The sequence below is a fragment of the Papilio machaon genome, chromosome 18, assembly GCF_912999745.1.
Source record: "Papilio machaon chromosome 18, ilPapMach1.1, whole genome shotgun sequence".
Lineage (NCBI taxonomy): Eukaryota > Metazoa > Arthropoda > Insecta > Lepidoptera > Papilionidae > Papilio > Papilio machaon.
The window spans coordinates 796,837-819,488 of record NC_060003.1 but is presented as its reverse complement, the minus strand read 5'-3'; the positions used below and the strand labels follow the sequence as shown (position 1 = coordinate 819,488).

General features: G+C 33.8%; 3 protein-coding genes across 4 annotated transcripts in view; 1 reads left to right on the top strand and 2 right to left on the bottom strand.

Moving 5' to 3' along the window:
* LOC106707937 (tachykinins) overlaps positions 1-3,151 on the bottom strand; it is a 42,702-nt gene extending 39,551 nt beyond the window's left edge. Inside the window, exon 1 of the mRNA XM_045682114.1 lies at positions 2,957-3,151. The gene's annotated coding sequence lies outside the window, so the exon portion shown is untranslated. The remainder of the gene's footprint in view (positions 1-2,956) is intronic.
* Positions 3,152-6,098: 2,947 nt separating this feature from the next.
* LOC106714332 (putative peptidyl-prolyl cis-trans isomerase dodo) lies at positions 6,099-22,006 on the top strand. Of its 2 annotated transcripts, XM_045682144.1 has the most exons (6): positions 6,099-6,249; positions 18,743-18,777; positions 19,247-19,369; positions 20,870-20,909; positions 21,200-21,403; positions 21,728-22,006. In XM_045682144.1, the coding sequence occupies exons 2-6, from the start codon at positions 18,775-18,777 to the stop codon at positions 21,931-21,933; spliced, it is 576 nt and encodes a 191-aa protein (XP_045538100.1). In that variant the 5' UTR covers positions 6,099-6,249; positions 18,743-18,774; the 3' UTR covers positions 21,934-22,006. The 2 variants fall into 2 exon arrangements, with proteins under 2 accessions (XP_045538100.1, XP_014362845.1); XM_014507359.2 differs by lacking the exons at positions 18,743-18,777; positions 19,247-19,369; positions 20,870-20,909; positions 21,200-21,403; positions 21,728-22,006 and adding an exon at positions 6,539-7,243.
* On the bottom strand, positions 8,725-13,163 carry LOC106714334. The gene is made up of 2 exons (XM_014507358.2): positions 13,062-13,163; positions 8,725-9,889 (listed from the first exon to the last, which is right to left on the bottom strand). Exon 2 carries the CDS (start codon positions 9,883-9,885, stop codon positions 8,821-8,823), a length of 1,065 nt encoding a protein of 354 aa, XP_014362844.2. The 5' UTR covers positions 9,886-9,889; positions 13,062-13,163; the 3' UTR covers positions 8,725-8,820.
* Positions 22,007-22,652: the final 646 nt, after the last annotated feature.

Here is a 22,652-nt window from a genome sequence, read left to right as displayed (position 1 = left end):
GCATAACTAAAACAAGCCAACATGTTGTTATAAAGTTTCTTAACCGTTGTTAGAATTACTTACTTCAAGTGTGTAATAAATCTGTAGGCAATTATGTCGTTTAGGCACTACAGGTAACTGTATATTAAATATAAATAAATATAATAAACTTTATTACCCTTTTTATTTCATAAGATGAAAAACGAGAAAGCGATCGTCTAAATTCGCAAAAAGCGACCACTGCCCATAGACATCCGCCATTTTTTTTTGTTATAAGTGAGATTTTGACAGTGGTAGATCCCGCAACAACAATTTTTGTTAGGTGCACGAATTGGACGGGTCGACCGGTGAAATACCACGACCACACAGAAGACAGACGTCAAGTGGGTGTAATTCTGCGTTTCGTCTGATGAGTGCCGAAAGCCTAATTTTAGTCCACGTTCCTTTTCCATTTTCTTATAAGGAAAGTACGGGAAGAGCAAGTGGATTTAACGGAGGAGGGGACGAATAGGAAGAGGATATGTCTCCAGTGCATCCCCTCCTCTGTCGATTAAAAGTAGGCAACGCATCTTCAATTGCGGATGTCTAAGGGCAGCGGTCGCTTCGCTATTAGGCGGACTGGTCACCGTTTGCTCGTTTGCCACCTTATAACATATAAAAAAAAGCTAACGAGCAGCAGAAACACCGAGATGATTACAGACACCCATGGTCATGTGCAATACCATGCATACCATAGACTGTTGAAGATCGCAACACACAGAAAGAAGATATCTCCCCTATCTATGCTTTCCCTTCTCCGTCAAATCCCCTTCTTATCCATTCCTTATAAGAAAATGGTGGGAAGGGAAAGGGGACCAAAATTAAGCTTTCGGTACGCACACTCATCAGATTGTACGCAGAATTACTTCCACTTCAAGCATGTTTTCCGTGTGGTCGTGGTAACGCAGATGTTGAGCTAGCCCATTTGTTCAACTTATGTTATTGTTGCTGGCTCTACCATTGATAAACATGAGTTTCTCCCAAGACTCAAGTACAAAAACATATTATCCTTCTTATTATCTTTGTAAAAATTAAGATACCATGTTCTTGTAAGAGTAAGTTGCTTTTGTTTCGGAAGCTAGAAATATACACATTTTTCGGGGTAAAAGAATTGAAAATGTAAACACGGGTTGAGTGGCTATAAAATTATGCTTTTATCTAATTTTTTTAAAGGAAATGGCAATGTTTTTCTACGACTCTTTCAGTAGTGGAAAACCACTGTAAAAAAATAATCGCTACCGGCTTTTCTATAAAAATTATAAATATCTTACGTAATCATAACCGATTCTAACTATGTAAAACTTGTAAAATATCCAAAAAGTAAATAACTATTGTAGGGGAAACTTAATTGCTGGAATTATCTCGTAATGTCCCCAAGTTCTTATCATCGGGAAAGAGGTCAAAATTCCCCTGATAACGGGAATAGCCTAGAGGACAAAAGATGACTCCAAGTTGGGAAAGATATTAACGATAAAACAAACTGCCTTTCACGTGAACTATACGCATAAAATTTTAGTTTTAATTTTTTTAAACTTGCTATTAGGAAATTGAACACGAAAAAAGGTATCCAGTTAAATTGAAATTAACATTATCTATGCTTTTTAAAGGTCACAGAAAACAAATATTTGAAGAACAAAGTAAAATTAAGATAGAGAAGTTAGCGAAAATAGTAAATAATAAATTGCCATGATACCCTAACAGACAAAGGAATGAAAATTAATATATACAGTCGAACCTGGTTAACAGACAATGTAAGGGACCGCGACATTTTTTTCGCTTATACTCGCGAATTTCTCGGTTATGGGGGTTTGTTGGAATAACTAAAATAAAACACTTATTTCGTCCTTGCGGTCCATTCAGACTGTATATATTTTTCACATATTAAAATTTTCTATTTATTTGACATATTGATAAAGAATTGTCACAAAGAAGTGAGTATATAAAAATTTATAAAGAGTTTGGTTAGATTATTTACGGCCATATTTAACAGGAATCGTCCGTCGGGACTTAGCATAAGTTTGTCGCATATTCAAGTTCGATTGTACATCATGAAGTCTGTGGTTTGATGTCAGTTAATTTAATAAATCACATAATAGTGAATATAAAATGAGAAGAAATGATAACATTTAAACTGTATAGTGTTCCGTACACTTCATTTGTCAAAGAAGGCACGCTTGCAATATACAACATTGTTGATGACGCAAATAAATCACAACCAGAGTTTTATGCGTGTGAATACAGCGTTTCCATTTATTTTAAATGTTCAATATAAAACTATGTAGTATAAAATCTATATATATAAAAGAAAGTCGTGTTAGTAACACTATTTATAACTCAAGAACGGCTGAATCGATTTGAATGAAAATTGGTGGACAGGTAGCTTAGAACCAGGAAACGGACATAGCATAATTTTTACCCCGTTTTCTATTTTTTATTCCGCGCGGACGGAGTCGCGGGTAAAAGCTAGTTACTAATAAAAATATTCGATCAAAAAATCGATTAAGTACTTTCTTCTTTATTATGTTATGAAACTAGCTTTTAACCGCGACTCCGTCCGCGCGGAATAAAAAAAAATGCACACAATATAAAAAAGTTCCTATGTCCGTCGCCTAGTTCTAAGCTAGCTCCCCATCAATTTTCAGCTAAATCAGTTCGACCGATCTTGAGTTATAAATAGTGTAACTAACACGACTTTCTTTTATATATATAGATAAGTACCAACTATCCTATTCATTTTGCCTCTGTTTCGTTGAATGTTTCAAACTAATGAAAAGAAAATTTATTTTACTTTACATGTGACTTTCAGAAATTTGAAATAAATTTACAGAACTTAATTATTCCTTTATTATGATAAATATACGTAGTTATATTTTTTATTACTGTTTAAAACAATTTCATAACGTGTATGATAAGTATAAATATTTCTGAATTCACTTACCTTGAACAGTAAATTTCGTCGGGAAAATAAAAATCAGACGCTCTTCATAACTTTGATCGCAACTTCTAAACGCAGCAATGGCTCGCGTGTTGTCCGGCGCGCGGGAAACTAACTGTCAACTGCGGGAAAACGCGGGAAAGCGCACGTACTTACGCCTTCTCTCAACCAATGGCGGACGTCGGACGCCTCCGCGAAGTTATCTCCACCAATCGAGTGAAAGGCGAAATATTAAAGGTTTAAAGGTTTTTTCATGTCCATGTTGAATCACTTTCATTATCATAAGCTTGCGGAATGCATTCGGATTTGTCTATTTTCCATCAATACATTTTAATTGATATTTTGTAACTTACACTAACAAAATTAGTAAACAATTTTTTTTTTACATATATTCAGGATAGGGTAAAAAGGTCGAACTATCACAGTTTTTCTACGTTCATATAAGTTTAGCCACTGGTTTGTCTCCTATCTACTATGCGTTGACAACTTGTATGCCAAAAGGTAGATGCAATCATGTGTTTGTAATTTTTTGAAATGTCATTAATAGTTTTTTAGGATTTTTGTTTTTTGCAATTTAAATAAATGTTTCATAAATAAAGAACACAGCCTGACATAAGTACATAGGATTATTATATTTGTTACCGTATTATGCTTAATTGCTTGAAATGAGTAGTAATTGTCAATATCAGCTTTTCATTGACAGATAAATACATCAAACGATATACAGCTGATAATCACAGAGCTCGCTGGAATCTATGACTAAACATAATTGTCAGTAATCCATTCAAAAAGCTTTGTAAATTCGCCGAAAGATTACATTACATATGGCTTTTTGATAAAGACGAGCAATGGTGTTGTTAATATTTAACAGGAAGCTGGGAGCAAAGTAATCCTTGAAACAGAGATTTTCGACAGTGGGACACTCATAACATCTTGCTCAATATCACCCAACATAGTAAAAAGTGGTCTAAAGATAAGTAAATAAAGCTTTTAATGTCAGCTTTTATCACTTCCCTCCCAAGTGACTTGGAGCCAAACCTAAGTTAGGGGTGATTAGGCCGGTCACGGAAGTAAGCTCACGCGTTTCCCGTGACCCCGCCGTAACGCGTCAGAGGGCAGTCAGGTTTTAGTGGGTTTCCGGTCGCCTTCTGCGGCCGGCGAGTCCCACACTCCCTACGCCATTGCACAGCTCGACGTAGGGGTGCGTAAATGCATTTCCTGACTTAAAAAAAAAAAAGGGGTGATTAGGCCATAGTCAACCACGCTCGCTCAGTGCAGATTGACTTACATATATTTTGAATTCTGAATATGTGCAGGTTGCAACATAATGTTTTCGTTCGCAGTAAGAACATTACTTATTATTTGATGTAAAAAAATATTGCAGAAAAAATTCAATTAAATTAATAACTGTCGATCAAGTCTTATGAAAATAAAACGTGATTAGAGTAATTTGCTGACTTATACCACTGTTAGATTGCGAACTTTGTTAATTTACAATCTTACTAGCAATATTATAAATTGACTGCAATTTGGAAATTAAAGGTTGACAATTTGACGTGTATTAGTTAAATCGGCTAATTGATAACTGTATTTTGATTCAGTAAGTTTAAGTTATATAGAAATTTAGATATAATGGATGATATTTTAAAGGTCGCTATTATAACTTGATAGTCAAATTGTAAATGGTAAGTTCATATAATTATTAGTAATATTGTAAACTACCAAAATATATACTAAAAGGTATCCTTAACATTTATAAGGGGCTTCCCCGTCCGCAATCGATATCGTATTTCGCAATGAACTTAAAGTTTCATAATGTGAAAAATTCAATCGAAAACTTTCAATCCGCTAAGTATTTAATCTTAATTGGTTTTGAGTTTACACAATTATATTTTATTTCATATAAGCGTAGCTCCGGCTTCATTTCGTCATAAAGAAATCTAACTTATTTTTTTTAATTAGTTTTAATTATGTACTAAAATCCTTTAGGTTTAGGATAAGAACCCTGCGTTCTACTAAAAGACACTAAGAAATTAAAACTAGAACATAAAAGCAAAGAAATCTTGAGAGAATTATTGCTATTTTATTTCAATAATTTTTTGAATTTTTTTTTGAATTTTTATATTTAAAAAAAGAGTTTATTTTTTTAATTATACAAATACTAAGTAACTAAGATTACTATTTTTATTATTTAGATTTTTTGTGCTTTGAGTGGAATTGATTTCGAATAGGAACTGGTTTTAGATAGTTTGAAATAAAATAAATTTTGGTCATCTAGTCATTGTTTCTACGCACGTCAAAATAATCAACTTTGCGCCGATTGCACGAACACCCGATGCCTACCAGAGACAATTTGGGCTACACAGAGAATATTTAATTATTACCCATATCATAATATTCCATCCTATAACATATTCATGACATGTGGATGTTGTTAATTGTTGTGCTCCTCCTACTTCTATACTCAGAGACATCTATTGTTACTAAGGTTTAGTTATTTCAGTAACCATTTAATAGTAATCAGTATTTGAATAATGAAATAGGAGTTTACCGTAAAAAACTTAGACAGTGTTTCAAATACATTTTAGCTTAAACATACGTCAACCCTTTTATACCGTGACTCTAGCTCCCGGCGCAGATTTTTTATAAATAATTATTACTAATAAATAATGAAGTAGCAGCGGTCAAAGGGTTAAATCACGTGTTTGACTAAACAGTGTCTAACAGTATTTTTTGGAGTAATACGGATAGTGTCCACTAAAATCCGTGGATTTTCTGTTCCCAAGCTGCTTGTTTGCCTTCTTGATTTAAAAAATGTACATTGTCAGATTCCAAATCAAACCTGAACATATTTAACAGCGCCATCTTTTGTACTACGAGACCATAAGAAAAGAGTTGTGTACTTTAAAGTTTCCATGATAAAGTAAAAGATAGCGTGGTAAGATGTAAAATTTACGTGGCACAAACTCACATGCTTGATTAACTAATGGGAAAATTTATTGTTTGTTTTCTATGCTGAAAAATTACAAAGAAATCATAGTGTAATGTAATTTTTTGATTTTTTTTTAAGAAAAAATATGTCTATGGTCAAGAATCTGAGTAATCTGACAAGCCCAAGCTATTTGCAAGTTGTTTGTAGTTCTAGAATCTGTGGTTTCTATTGCTTGTCGTTTTCCTGCCGTAAATTGCAATTTGTATTGTAATTATTCGTTGATTTTTAAAGAAAAGGACATTTGGAAGATATTAAAACGGTTACGGAGGTTGTCGTTATTCAAAAAACCTTGCTAAACCAAAAGGTAAGTTTTAAACACCATTCTTTCTAAATAAAACTAGGTTAAGTTTTTTAACTCCGGTTTGTTATTTTGCAATTTAACTAAAGCACCAACTTTTACCGTACTATACTTCTAAATAGATTAATGATGAGCGTAGATGCATTACGACGATTTTTGAATTCGTTACCGACCCATTCCGTTATTTCATACCATCTAAATAAAATTACCGTAACCCTCCAAAACGAAATAAAACATAAAGCTTGAACAATTTAAGTGCTTAAAACTTGTGCAATATCTTCAACGAAAATTCCAGAATGTCAAACCAAGAGGAATCGCCTTTACCCGAGGGCTGGGAGATGAGAACGAGTCGGTCGACGGGCATGACGTACTTTCTCAACATCTACACGAAGAAGTCTCAGTGGGAGAGACCTGAGGCACCAGCTGACGCTGGAGAAATCCGTTGCAGGCACATACTGGTGAAACATGCTGAAAGTCGTCGTCCATCGTCGTGGCGCGAGGAATCCATCACGAGAACTAAAGAAGAAGCTTTAGAACAGTTAAAAACTTACCGTAAGCAGATTGTTGGCAATGAAGCCACATTTGTTGATCTTGCAACAAAATTTTCCGATTGCTCATCTGCCAAACGGGGTGGAGACCTCGGAATGTTCAAGCGTGGACAAATGCAAGCACCATTTGAAGAGGAGGCTTTCAAACTTAAAGTTGGTCAGTTAAGTAAGCCAGTAGAAACAGATTCTGGTTTTCATATTATTTTAAGAACTATGTAAACATATTCAAGTTATTATTTCCATCTTTTGTCAACTTTATTTGTTATCTTCCAGAACAGTTCACAACATTTAAAATTTAGATAGTTTAGGAACATTATAAAATGAAATGGTTCAGCTATAGAAATTCTTATTGTCTTTTTTGATTGATACTGAGACTATGGATTGAATATCTGACTGATGATGAATATCATCATCATCATCATCAGCTCACCATACATACCCACTGAGGGGCTCGGAGTCCCTATCTAAAAATAAATAATTTTTATTAGTTCAGCCGGACATAAAAAACAATTTGTTATACATCATTTCAAAATTTGATCATATGTCTGTATGTTGGAGAAAGTAAAATTATAAAAATATAATATTTAACCTTATTCCTTCTTCTCTTTTAGTAACAAATTGATTTTTTTTTTTTCAACAAATGCATATAGCCAGGCAGTATCGTTTAAAAAAAAAAAGATTTATATGTGTGGTAATAGTTTCTGAAATAAAAACAACATTCAAGATATGTCTATAACTACTGTAATTTGTCTTAAAAATTAATAAAGCATCTGTTAAATTTTCATTTTGTTTATACTAAGGCAGTTAAAACATTACTTTGAAGTTGTCAATTTAATTTAAATAAATATGTCATAAATTTTTTGTGTTTATTTCAATCATCCTTTTTTCCTTAAATAAAACAAGGCCCGAAAAAGCATTTGGCTCCATGTTATTTATTTTACCCAAACCTTTAATGTCATATATGTTAATTTTCCAGTAGATCATGTCTCATTTCTGTCAACATTATTAGTATGGGTAAGTCCATATTTTGCACCTGAATTATAAACCCTACGGATTATAGATGTCCAAGTATCCCTCGTGTGAAAATTATAACATCCTGTGTAGTATTGTACAGTCACACCTACAGTTATTAAGAAAATTAACTCTATAACATGCAAACAGAACTATAAGTTGTACTTAAGTAACCGTTATTTTCTAAATCCAAAATATCTGTATAAAACATCATCATCCCAGTCATTATCTTTGACAACACAGAGATAGCAATATCTATTCGAAAAGTCACGGTTAGTAATTAAAAAAAAATTTTTAATTAATGTTCATTAAAAAAAATAACACTTTTGTTTCTGATTGTACCGATGACAGTGAGTTGACATTATACAGAATGTTATATTTTTCATAGGGTAACAGTGTCCAAGTATTCCCTATACTTGGACACTGTTACCCTTAAGAGTTATGATGAATTGATGGACTAACCCTTAATCAGGAACTTAACCTAGTAAATATAGGGCAAGCTTCATATTTTGTACTAAACTGAGTATATTCCAAAATATTTTTTCCTGTCTAATAGTAATAAGTGATTTTTTTTTAATATTGGCTGATTATTGTCAAAGACATAATGAGTCTTGCAATTATTAAACTAAAAATGACTTACCAGGGATTTGGGTATGAAATGAATACATTTTCAATATTAATTTTATTTGTTTAATCTTTGCTCACCACTTTATTATTTAATAACAATACAACTTCAACATTAATTTACATAACTAACAAGTAACCGCTAACAAAAATTTGATAATTAATTGATTAATTTGTTATTATTTTTATTAATCTGTTGTAATTTTTTTTATATTACTAAAGAAGCAAAGCTCGTCCTCTGTAAAGCCAGCCTCCTCACAGAGGACAATTTATATTTTTAATTTTATATTTCCGACCAGTACGCATTATGGCACTTAATTTTAAACACCTTAATTTATGAAGCCATAGTTACGATTACTTTAAAAAAAATGATACTCGTCACTCATGTCCGTATTTAAATTTGCTTCGGGTTAGTTAACAACTGCGTTTGGTCTGGGTTATTTCGGATAACGAGAATTGCATCAAGAGTTGATTCCTTAACATTCTGAGGTGCCGGAGTCCAGATCGGACCTATGATGGGTGGAGATCGTTTTCCTCCCCAAGCGCTAAATTTCACTTTCCTTTTGCCGTCAGTTTTTAATGTGACATCTGAGTACGTGTGGCCAGGCTTGAATACCCGCGGGAGACTCTCCATAAAGCTCTTATAAGGAAGGGCTTCTCGGAGCGCACGATCATGAACCTTAGTACTCAGCGCCAAGATCTTGATAGGATGCCGTTTGTCCACCGATGGAACGAACTGGAATCCTCTTAAATCCAACCTCTTACTATTCGGAGAATAATTTGTCACAATACGCGTGAGTTCGGGCACCGTAGTCGAAAAGATGAATTTGGTTCCTTTAGTTCCCGATTTGTAGACCATTTGTCCGCTCCGTTTCCCGCCCCAGGGACTGAAGCGCACTCGTTTTGGCATGTTCGGCTCTCGAACGTTCGCCGCGCGCTTCCACGTCCACATGTGCTCGATGTTCGCCTTGTCTCTCTTCCCTCCCCATGGACTGAAGTTCTTCTTTTCAAAATCATTAACTAGACTGAATTCTCGAGCATTTTCATCGGGGATATTGGAGATGTTTTGTATCATGACGCCATTATCCTCTTTGTCTTCCTCGGGGCCGTACGCCGTTTTGTCTATGTCCGCAATGGCGGCTACGTTAGGAGGCCAGTTGCCTTCTCTCCCGGCGTTATCGTAATCAACCATCCGTCGATTTCTTTTAAGATCGGTCGTTGGATTGTCATCGTTTTCGTAGTACTGCGTGTGAGGGTCGGTGATGGGTACGTCGTTGATGTAGTCGAATTCATTCCGGGCTGGAAGGTTGTAGTATGCTGCGAAGGGAAGCTGAGGGTATGAGATTGCGGAATCGAAGTTATCGATCAAGGCGTCGGTGCCGGAGCCGCTGCTGCTGACGTACTGCAGCCGCGCACCGCCAACACACCAGCACGTTAGGAAGAGCCAATGAAACGTCATGTTTCTGGAACAATATACAAGTATTATGAACAAATATTTATTTCAACATTAAGTTAATGTAAGCAGAAGACAATCATTTATGTAAATTAAATGAAATATTATATACGTTGAAAATAATTAAGGCGTTGAATATACTTTTTAATTGTAGTTATCCTAGTTATTATAAAGAAGTCAGTCTATTTTCGCTGTTTACATTAATGTTGAAAGTTTAACACATGTCTATCAACTTAACCCTCCGCAGCGGGTTGAGATACGTCTGATAAAACAATAAGATATTCCAAAAGATAATATAAGTTTTTGTTACAGTTTGTTCGTTTTGCGATCTTAACGAAAGTGTGAGTTTATTTTGCGCTAAGAAAACATTTCTTCCTACAAATTTGCCACGTATTTCTAAAATTAACATATTACCAGATCTACTTGAATAAAATAATGAAAATGAATTCATCATTAAATCATCACATAAAAAAAAAACTTGAGAGGTGTCAAGGGACACCCGGATGGAACGAAGTTCCAATGAATTTTCGTTATATATTGTCACGTCGTTGCCATGGTGATATAGCAAAAAGTGTCGTGACAACTTTTCGTAAGAATTTTTTCCGTCCAGCCCCCTTTCACAACGCGCGATAAGGAACTTCGTTCCAACATTTCATAGTTTCTCTCATCGTGGGTTTCTGAGACCATAGTCTCTGTATATAACATATCTTCATCCCTGTCATCTTTGAAAAGGTGACAATATGTTTTGAACGGAGATTTAAGTTTCAGAAATCCACGGTCAATCAAAAAAAACAGTGATATGTTTATAGTGAAAACTGATAATAATAAGGGATAAAAAAGGTTTGATAAAGTGAAAAACTAAAGCGTACAGCCTCTCTATATATCTCTTCTCTTTATAATACAATGTATGCGTTTGCTTGATACTTCCGGTGTTTGTTTGAAATGTTTTTACAACAGCCAACGTATTTTGATATGACTCCATCCAGAATCTACTCGTAGATATTATTAAGCTGGTGTTATAACAACTCTTGAACTGTTGAATCAACTCTGTTTGATTTCGAATCTCATTCATAAATATGCAGGTGCAAACTTGCTAGTTGCAATCATAGTATGAAAGTTAGGTGAACAGAGAAACGTTCGAGGGGTGATTGCGTTACACTTTCTCTGTTATTTAGTAAAAATCTTACTAATATTATAAATGCGAATGTTTGGATGGATGTTTATTAGAAGGTTTCTTCAGAACGACTGCATGGATCTGGCTGAAATTTGTCATAGATGTAGATAATAGTCTGAAAGAACACAAAGGCTACTAAAAAAAAAAATTGTTTTATTTCCACGCGAACGGAGTTGCGGTCGACAACTGTAGTATTATAAATGCGAAAGTATGGGTGGATATTACGATGGCCAATGTGCAAATTGACAACTTTTCAGTTGTTTACTAAACTAAGAGGTAACTTTTAACACAAAAAATTAAAAATCATCAAGTTGTTACTTTGGCCCTTATACATAGGACCTTATATATAGGGAAAGCTAGTTAGTTCAGGTTTGAATTGGAAGAAAGGATAATGGGTGTACAATTGTTGTCTTTCGTTTTATAATATCACATAATTATGATGTCATCCAGAAACAATAATTACTGAACCACTGACGTATTATGTTTTTTTACCATTCAAATTTAACAACAAGAATTAAATTATATAGAAAATATTTATGTATTACATTAATATAGTACATAAAATATGTTTCCAATGATTCCTTGGCATAAATAAATCGTCTGTATATCAACTAGGTTTATGTGTAAAAAAACATATAAATAACATCTAAATTTTTTATCACAATTATAGCAAACACAAATAATATATAAAAAATAGTAAATATATTTTTTCCATTCATTATTATTTGAGATAAAGATAGAGGAAAGGATAGCCAAATATTTTAACAATGATAGAAGCCAGCAATAACATCTGTTGCAAGAATCAGTCGGCTCTCCCGGTGCAATACCACGACCACACAGAAGACAGGAGTGAAGTGGAAGCAATTCCGCGTTACGTGTGATAAGTGTGCGTTCCGGAGGCTTAATTTTAGTCCTATTCCCTTCTCACCCTTTTCTTATAATGTAAGGAGGGGAATGGGAAAAAATATCACGGAGGAGGAGACGCATAGAATGAGGAAAGATTATCTTTCTGTGCAACACCTCTGTCGATTAAAGGCACGCAAAGCATCCAATTACGGGTGTCTATCAATAGCGGTCGCCTCGCTATTTCGGCGAATTCAAATGGCTGCTAACTCGTTTACCACCTAACCTTTTCTACCTTTGTATTAACCCTTTTCCCTTGTTCTAATGTAAAATTATTTTGTTATAATTACTTTAACCTACGACGAAACGTAAAGCGTTCGGTAAATCATTGTTTTGTAATCATTTTTTACATCTTTGTCTCTTTGTATTTGGTTTTTATCGAAAACTTTTTATCGCCTTAATTTATTGAAGTTTAAACTTTTTAGAAGCTTTTAGATCCCTAAGTAAAATATCATAGAAAGTAAAAATAAACATTATTATATTAATATTTTTTGTGAAGGACATAATACTAATAATTCAAATGCGGATGGATGGATGTTTGTTTGAAGGTATCTCCGGAACGGCTCAACGAATCTTGATGAAATTTGGCACAAAACACATAGGCTACTAATTACGTTTTTTTGGTTTATTTTATTCCGCGGACGTAGTCGCGGGCGACAGCTAGTTATTTATGAACAAAAAAAATTGTTTTTGACAACAATTAAGTAGGATGCTGTATAAAAGAAGTTTAATGTGGAAATTATCAAAAGAAAAATCGCGATAAAGAGACAACTCAAAATAATAAAATATTTCTTCCCTCTATTAAAAAAATAATAAATAATAATGCCAAAATAAATAACAAATTACGATAAAAATTAATATTTTCATTAAACAATTGGTAATAATAATTAAAAAATAAAGTTATAAACAAATTCTTAGACTCTGCAACCTCCTTGTTATAATTTATTTCTAATTATAAATGCAAATAGAAATAATTATTTAAACAAAAATATACTAATAATTTACTCTAAGAAACAAAGCTGAATTAATACAATGAAAAATTATTCCTAAAAAATAAAATTCAATAATATTTCTAGCAAATCCGCATATAAAAGTTATATCTCACCTGAATAATTTACAGCATAACAGCGAGTCACAGAATTACACACACAGCACTCAACACGTGTAAACTGTAAATTTTTAAAATATAGTCGGCGCAGGAACAACGCCGACGACCAACGCTAGTGTTGTGATCGGAACAAAGCGCGCCACCATTTATATAGCCTGTAGCAGCAAATGAGGAGCGTCAGCAAAAACAGCTCGCAATATATTGTATGAAATTGTATGAAATAAATTTTTATATCTATTTCAAGAGAATAAACGTCAATTATATGTTTTGCTTTTTTATATATGTTATTATATGTATTTAATTTGCGTCAGTAGCGCAGTTGTTAAGCTATTGACCTGTCCGGATTGTAAATTTTTCGATATTTTATCAACCTGCACATATCTGCGAAAAAATATATGTCCATTCAACCAAACTGCACTCAACCAACGTGGTTGATTATGGCCTAGTAACCATAAATTGGGTAGACTTCAGAGACCTTCGGTGGAGACTTATAGTGGGCTGACGATGACCGTATATTTTAGTACATGTATTTTGGGACTAACTTGGACACTATTACTGTTTATTATATTGCTTTATTTAGCACTTTTTATATTATATTACAGGTAATAGGTAAATATTAATATTTAGTATGTTTTTGTAATGGAACTTTGACTTCCAAACTTTAAATGAAATACGATGACACATACATAATTGTGTAGTTAAAAACATTTTCTCGTAGTCTTTTGCCAAGTTTTTCCTCAGCTATATTTAAAGGTTTATATTTAAATGTTCTTGTAAAAAGTTAACAACCGTTTAATCTAAGATAATTTTTGGACAAAATAAAATAATGAACGTAACATTTTCGTTACGTTGAATCTGTTTTGCGGACGGTACTTATCTGTATCAACTGTTGAATTGCAATGGGCCATTCCCACCGCATCGTAGGACTCTGCCAACCCCATACTTCATATTCATTAGTTTGCTGTGCTAAAATTGTTTGCTATCATTGTTACCCCTTGGCATTCGCAACATCCATTTTCCTTGAAAAATATCTATATTTTTTTATTTATCTTGTTACGATTTTTTATTTAGAATATCGAATTCGATGAACAAATGACTAAGAAATCTGTGATTGAAACTTCGATCGATCTATCTTCCGGCATTTCCTTTCATGAAATCTATCCATCTCTTTTTAGGCTTATCCCTACCAGTGCAGCGCTCCACATTAATAATTAAAGTTCTCCTAGTCTTATGCGAATCTTCCTTTTTCATAACATTGCCTACATCTTGCTAACCTTTTGCTTCTAGAAGACTAAAATCCAAGTTCGATGATATGGGATATTTTGTTTAATTACCTTCTTTGCCTAACTCCTGCATGCTATTAACTTCGGCTTCCATTGTAAAAACTTGTGTAATGGAACTTAATTTAATATATACAAGTAAATTTTGACCGAATACTTGGTCAAATAAATTAACAATCTATTTTGGTTAATTCTCCTTATAAAAATTTCGTTTCACTTTTCCGCGTATTTTATATAAAAATGTCTGCAAGATTTTTGTTCCAGTTAATTTGTACCTCAAAGAGAATTGAACCATTTTGAAGGCAAAAAATAATTATTTACTTTGTAAAAAAAATCCTTTATATTTTGTAAGAATTTTTTTTAGGTATAATTACGACTTGTGTAGTATATTTTAAAGTTCATTCTGTAATATAGTTTTCTAGGCTTAATACTGCCGTTTACTCAGAAACGTTAAGTGATTACTAAGGGAGGTTTTAGTGTAGGTTTTGTATAAGAAACTCTATCAGAGTGTGTTATTTAACAACGATAGGGTAAGGACTTTCCATCATATTGTAAAAGTTAGCAGACTAGGATTCATGGTATCCAAAGTATTTGTATCCATTCGTACCCATCGGCCACGCGATCGTCGCGAGCTCTCAGTTGACAAATATACACCTACGTTTGTTTTTGAAAATCCGCACGAACGTTATCCATTGTTCTCGATTCAATGTCGTTACGGAATCAATAAAGTTTTTGGAATTCCTATTAAACTGAAGATGATATAAGATCTTATTGGATACATTTCATTGTTTTATTGGATTTTTAAACGTTACACAGATCTGAATAATTTTCTATGTTATCATAGATGTATTAAAAAAAAGTTTTCATTAAATTATTTATTTCTATCGTCATACATTGCATGCATTAATTAAATCTGAATTTTTTTTGTTATAATCTAACTATCTATTAAAGATAAATTAATAGTTAAAAGGAGTCTATGCAATAGACTTAAGATTATAACGTTTTCCTCGACATGCTGAGTAAAGGCCTTGTCCATTCAGCATTGCAAACCTAGTAGGAACTTGATCTTTATACTTGTTAATATGTACATGCATGTTGCTTTTTTATATAGATTTTGTGTTTTTTCCCTCCTTTCAGTATTTTTTTTATTACATTATTATTTTTTACTTTCTGAATGAATTAAATAAGCATATTATTATTACATAACAAATGTAATACGATTTTGCTTTAAAACAACCGCCCAAACTGTCTGCTTCTTAGATTTCTTAATTCAGTTGTTTTCTTTAATTTGTACCTAGTCGTTTTTAGGAGATGATAAAATTAACAAGGTGTGAAGATAAGACGATTCGTAATAAATGGGAGTATTTTGACAGGGCCCGGCACCTGACACTTTTAAGTTGATTGAATGAAAACACGCCTAGCGTACCGCGGCTTCATCTGCCCTACCCGCCCACAGACTAAATAACTAATAGATATTGCACGTAATATTTTTACTACAGTGAAAATTGTCATTTTACAAGAACGTCGCGTCGGTGGCTCAGAGGTTAAGCACTTGACTTGCAATCTGCAGGTCCTGGGCTCGAATTCCGCCATGTACTAATATGATTTTTGATTTTCGGTTTACATATGTACATTTATCCGAAGTTCTTACGGTGAAGGAAATCAGCGGAATTAAAATTAACTTTATTAGTAGTCTATGTGTTTTTCGAGATTATGTTCTACATCTGTACCAAATTTCATCAAGATCAGTTGAGACGTTCCGGAGATACATTTGAACAAACGTCCATTTATCTAAACTTTCGTTTTTATAATATTAATATAATATTATCATAGCCTAGACATTATAGAAGATTTAAAAAAATGTGTTTGTAATTTTTACGCGTTTTCATTTACTTATAAAATTAACCAAAGAAAAGTTAATTTATATGCTAAACAAGATTTTCTATACTTATCTAAATATATAAAAGAAAGTCGTGTTAGTTACACTATTTATAACTCAAGAACGGCTGAATCGATTTGACTGAAAATTGGTGGGCAGGTAGCTTAGAACCAGAAAACGGACATAGGATAATTTTTACCCCGTTTTCTATTTTTTATTCCCGCGGACGGAGTCGCGGGTAAAAGCTAGTATTATATAGAGAAAAGGTTCGTTTGTTTGTTTGCATTGATACTACGAAACTACTGAACCGATAAGAAAGATTCTTTAATTGTTACAAAGCTGACATCCCCGGGTGACAAGCTATATTCTTTTAATTCCCCGCGGACGATTATCTATTATTTTTCGCGTTAATTCCGGTAAAACTGAGTTAAAGTATAATTCAGTTTTTATACGAATTTTGTCACCTTTTGTGTCAATGATATAAAGTAATTAATATAATAAAAGCGATGGGTATTCCAGAATCGGTTCAAATTGAAATTCTTTTTAACCGATATCCTGAAATTAATGTTGATCAAAGCTCAAGCGTTTTTCGAATTTGATTGTCGCCATAATGCTTGGACGAACTGCAATATCTCATTTTGGTCTTGAGTGCAATATTTTTATGAACAAATCAAATAACTGTTAAACAGACTTTAAATAGTTTATGGCTTTTATTATTCAAAGATTTGCTTCCATTCAATGCGATTTATATCGCCCGTGAATTTGTTTGTGCAATTTTATTATATTTCTGGAATGCTTGTATGAAGGAATGTGATGGGGACCAACAGACAGTGAAATTGTTATTATATAATATTTACTTTATGGCTTTGATGGGAGTTAATACTCTATGGATGTGATGACTAATGCGTGTTTCACACGACGGCAGCACAATATGACAAAGCAGTAGAGATTGCAGTACTGAAGGAACAAATAATCCTTCTTTACGTAGAGATGGATATTCTTCTGTTAATATCAGTTTACTACCCTCGTGTGAATATAGCATAAATATGCAACTCAGATTCTAATTGATAACATAATATGTATAAGTAACCGTCCTATTGTAAATGTCGCCCATTTGGAATTTGCCTAGGCAAATTCAAAGAGTAGAAAAATCTCATGAAAGTGATCGGTGGTTGTTATATTTATTCGTCGTGAAAGAATAAATTGTGAAAGTGCTCCGTGTTACAGATATCTAGCTAAAATGAACCGCGCGGATGTAGTAGTTAGTAGTAGTAACTAGTATAGTTGTCGCCTGCGACTTCATCCGCGCGAAACCAAAAAACAATCTTAACTAGTAGCCTTTGTACTTAAAGCTATGTTCTACATCTATAGTAAATTTCAGCGATATCCATTCATCAGTTATTAAGATACCTTTTACAAATATCTATCCAAACATTCCCATTTATATTATTACTAGCTGTCGCCCGCGACTCCGTCCGCGCGCAATTAAAAAAACTTAATAGGGGTATGAAAAATAGATAGTAGCCGATTCTCAGACCTACTGAATACGCATATAAAATTTGGTACAAATCGGTAAAGCCGTTTCGAAGGAGTATGGTAACTAACATTGTGACATGGAAATTTTATATATAAGACTAATATATTTTCTTCAAAAGGCTTTGTTCAAGAGGCTTCGACGTTTTAAAATAGAACGATTTAAAATTGTGCCCTGAGTTCAGATTTCTAATGTAAGGAACAATATTGCAGTTTCTTTTCATTGAGTTCGCAATTTTCCATCTTAGACGATTTTATGAATGAAACTAGAAAGATTCATTTAAATTATTACATACTAGTTTTTACCCGCGGCTCCGTCCGCGCGGAATAAAAAAAAATGCGCACAAGATAAAAAAGTTCCTATGTCCGTCTCCTAGGTCTAAGCTACCTCCCCATCAATTTTCAGCTAAATTAGTTCGACCGATCTTGAGTTATAAATAGTGTAACTAACACGACTTTCTTTTTTATATATAGATTAGCTGTTGCCCGCGTCTTCTGCATGTTTCTTATATTAAAAATAAGCCTATGTTCTTCCTGTATACATTAGCCTTCCATTAGAATTTGTGACTAAAACGGTTCAGTCGTTTCGGAGATTAGGCGGAACAAATGGGTAGTTGCAGACAGACACAGACGAACTTTTTTTTTTGTTAAGTATCTCCGGAACGGCTGAACGGATCTCGATGAAATTTGACATAGATGTAGAACACAGTCTGGAAGAAGTTTTTAAGTTTTTTTAATTCCGCGCGGACGGAATCGCGTGCGACAGCTAGTTTCAACAATAAAATTAAAGTTAACAGCCTTGGTTAGTTACACTAGTTTTCTAGCATAAAATTATTAAACAAGAATACAATGACGTCTAAACAAAATGGCGGCTGTAATTTTGACACATTGAAAATTAACCGCCCATGTATGTTTATGTGCTGTTCATACGTTTGATATGAATTTACATGTTAATTTTATAACATGAAAATATGCAATTGTTTCAGATCGTTGAGCTGTTGCCCACTTTAACTCAGATATGGTAAGTCATTTGAATTTAAATTCATGATTTATAAGATTGAGGCGTGGGTTTCAAAAGTCTTGGGGTGGGAGGAATTTTTGTCATAGGCCTGTCATTTTTCATGGATAATTTTTAAACAAAGCATCCACTGTTTCCCTGGTGTTGCGGATGTCAATGGGCGTTGATGATCTCTTACCAATAAAGGTCCGTTAACGTAGACGAAAACAGAGAGCAGAGCAGATTTTTATACGATTAAATCTAGCTTTAATTTTACTTTTCTATTATTTTTTACGCTTGTTCTTGATAAAAAAGGCATGTAAAGTAAAATTAACCTTGTTTCAATAAAGCTTAATCTTATTTGTGCTCTGCTCTCCGCCCACGTCTATCTGAAAGGACCTTAGGTAACCTGGAGATTTGCCTGCTCATCTTGACGAAAAATCGAATCTTATAAAATAATTATGCTTTACGCTATATTATATGTTATTGTTAGAAATTCAAGTTCTGCTCTGAGGGAGACTGCCCGCTGTGGGCGTTGGCAGCGCTGCACGCGCTCGGCGGCCTACCCGCACAACTCTTCAGGACCCTGCTGCATCATATCACCGAGGAACAACCGGTTTGCTATAGATTATATCAATCATACCTGTAACTTATAGACCAAGTAGGCAAAAACTTCCAGTTTGGAGCAATCCTGATCGTTATTTATGAACCGTGAAATATCTTACCTCGTTCCAATTTAACGAATCGATGGCTTTAACATGGCGGCCATTAGACAATTTATATTATTTAGTAATTATTTCCTGAAAATTCTCATAATTTTCAGAGAATTTTTCAGAGCCCGAAATTGAAATTAAAGGACATCACATCATCACATCTTAGTTGCAGTTGCTTAATTGATCTGAATTATTAACAGGTATCGCTAGAATTTCGTCTTCAACCAAGTCTGACGTGTTCTACAATTTATTCTAAACATTTGAAAACTAAAAAGACTTCAATATAAGACGAAGATAAAATTTGTTTGAATAATTCCATGCGAGATGTAGTAGCAATTTGAAAATATTTAATGTACACTACAATGTTCATATGCACGTTCATGTGCACGTAGACACTGAATCAATTGGCAAATTGAGTTTGACACCTATCTTCGAAAACATAATTATATTTTCCAATATTTCAGGTAAAGAATGAACTTTTAAAAATAAATTTTATTCATATAAAATTAACTTTATTAAGGTGAATTAAATGCACAAACGCACAAATTAGTGCCTTATATATTAGTTTCGGGCCAAAAATGAGCACTTGTTGATAAATTTGATGTTAATTCCGTTGTCCGTAAATAACTTAAAATCGATATCTTTAGGGACTTTGGAAGAAAATGACAATATGTCAGACCTTTGTAAATATTCAGCTGACAAATAACATTTGGTCACCCACTCGAATACTCTCGCCTTAACCTTAATATAATAATGTATCACAAGAAATCCTCCGTTTGTTGCTAGAACACGATACTGTGATATTTTTCAAACATGTATTATTATGGTCTATGTTTAGTTCTTGTATAAAATAATTAGTAACGTCCATTATGATCTAATATTTATGATCGCTGGATGATTCTCGAAATAATTTGTGAAAAAATGTAAAACGTATCTTAGTAAATGTTTATTATATTTGCAACAATGTTCTTTTAAATTCGGGTCGACCAGTGAAATACCACGACCACACAGATGATAGGCGTGAAGTGGAAGCAATTCCGCGTTTCCTCCTGATGATTGTGGTGCCAGAGGCCTAATTTTAGTACTATTTCCCTTCCCACCCTTTTCTTATTAGGAAAAGGAAGGGAAAGAGAAGTGGATTTGGCGGAAGAGGGGACGCATAGGAAGGAGAAATATCCTCTTTCTGTGCGTCCCCTTCTCAGTTGATTAAAGGTAGGCAACGCATCTGTATTTGCGGATTTCTATGGGCAACGGTCGCCTCGCTATTGCGACGAATTCAGGTGGCCGTTAGCTCGTTTGTCAGCTTATGATATAAAAAAAATTGTTTTTTTTTAAAAGTGAATTAAAAGTTTAAATGTATCAACGTTTTTAAATAATGCATTCATTTTTTATGTTTGTTTCAGGACGATGGCATCATGGAGATATTAAAGAACACCAACTTATGTAAGTATTGTCTGTCCCGTAGACCCTTTTTCCACTAAGCGACTAATGTCTCGTTTCCACTGGCGCAACAGCCCATAATATTGCATAGGAATCGACTAATCAGTTAGTGGGAAAAATATATTAAGTGTGTCTAAAATAATCGTTGTCTTTGTTTTTTTGCATTAAATAGGCATCCAAAACTACTGAACCTATTTGAAAAAGTGCTGTAGGCTATATTTATAGTTAGATTTTGTTTTAATTCCGCACGGCAATAGTCGCGGGCAACAGTTAGTTAGCAACAATAATTGCAGCGTCTCGCGATGAGAGTGCGCGCGCAGCAGCAGTGATCCGCTGGACGCTACAGCAGGCGCAGCGCTGCGGCTGCAGCGGCGTGCAGCTGGCACGAGACCTGCTAGTGCTGGGAGTGCCGCGCGCGCACGCCGCTGCATTCGCTGAGGCCGCGGATAATACACGTGAAGCATACGTTGAGAATGCTCGAGAAAAAGCTTTTATTGGTAAGTAACCCGATCCCTAAACATAAACCACATTATACACAGTACTATGTACAGGTTTTAATCTTTTACCACCTAACTTTAAATTGTCAATCGTTACAGCAAGTCGCAAAGCAAAAACTATATCTGGAGGAACTGTAAAAATATGTTCTACATATATACCAAATTTCATCAAGATCCATTTAGCTATTCTGGTGAGACCTAATATCAAAAATCCATCCATCCATCCATCTAAACATTCGCGTTTTTGATATTAGTAAGAAGTAAGATTGCGTATTTTTAAGTTAAGTTGTTTTTTTTAATAATATACTATATTTTAAATTCCAGTGAATGAACTAACAGACATTACTACAGCCCCAGGTCCTGATGGGACAATAGATGTTGTTAAAGTGACGTTTCATTCTGACGAAGTGTTCAGCGGAGAACAGAGGATTACAGATCTCTTAGTTGATAAGTCTATGTTGAAAACTATGCTCGAAGAGTTGAAGATTGCAAGAAAGAAAATGGAGGAAATTAATTCAGAAGTAAATTAATCGATCACAGAATGAATATGTTTTTGAAGCTTGTAACATGTTAGTTTCGTTATATTTTAATTTAATAAATCATTCCGCAATTCGCACTTAATTTTTAAATATCCTTCTTACCTCAATCAAGTAATAAATAGAACTAATATTGAGCTTCTGTTTACGTACTAAAATAACTGTGTAACTAGTAACTGTAAGCGTCTGTTCACACAGACCGGGGTGGAGAGCATAGTAGATATTTATTTTAATGAAAATTGAGCTTTAAACGATTGAAAAAAGGTTTAATTTTCCCCTAATTTAAATTTCACAATAAAAAATATGTACAATGTAAAATTAAACCTTGTTTCAATAATATCCAGCCCAATTTTATTTCCGATAATAAATCTGCTCTGCTCTCCGCCCAGGTCTGTTTAAATCTGAATCTTTCTGAAAATAATTTTTAGTTGAATGTTAAAATATTGACATGTTAATAAAGAATACTCCATGTCTTTTGGCAGAGGAGTTTTACAGTAACTAACTTCTATATGTGTACATGGACTTATTTTATAAAGTACTTGATTGTACTTCTGGGTAAAAAATGATCTATAGACTGACCAGGAACCTTCGTCATATTATGGAAAATATAGAAAGTAATTTTATATGAAACTGATTATAGCGTCCTGAGGCCACTAGGATTTTTAAATTCTTGGTAAGGTTATCCTTTTTTATATTTATGGTTTTAGTCTTTG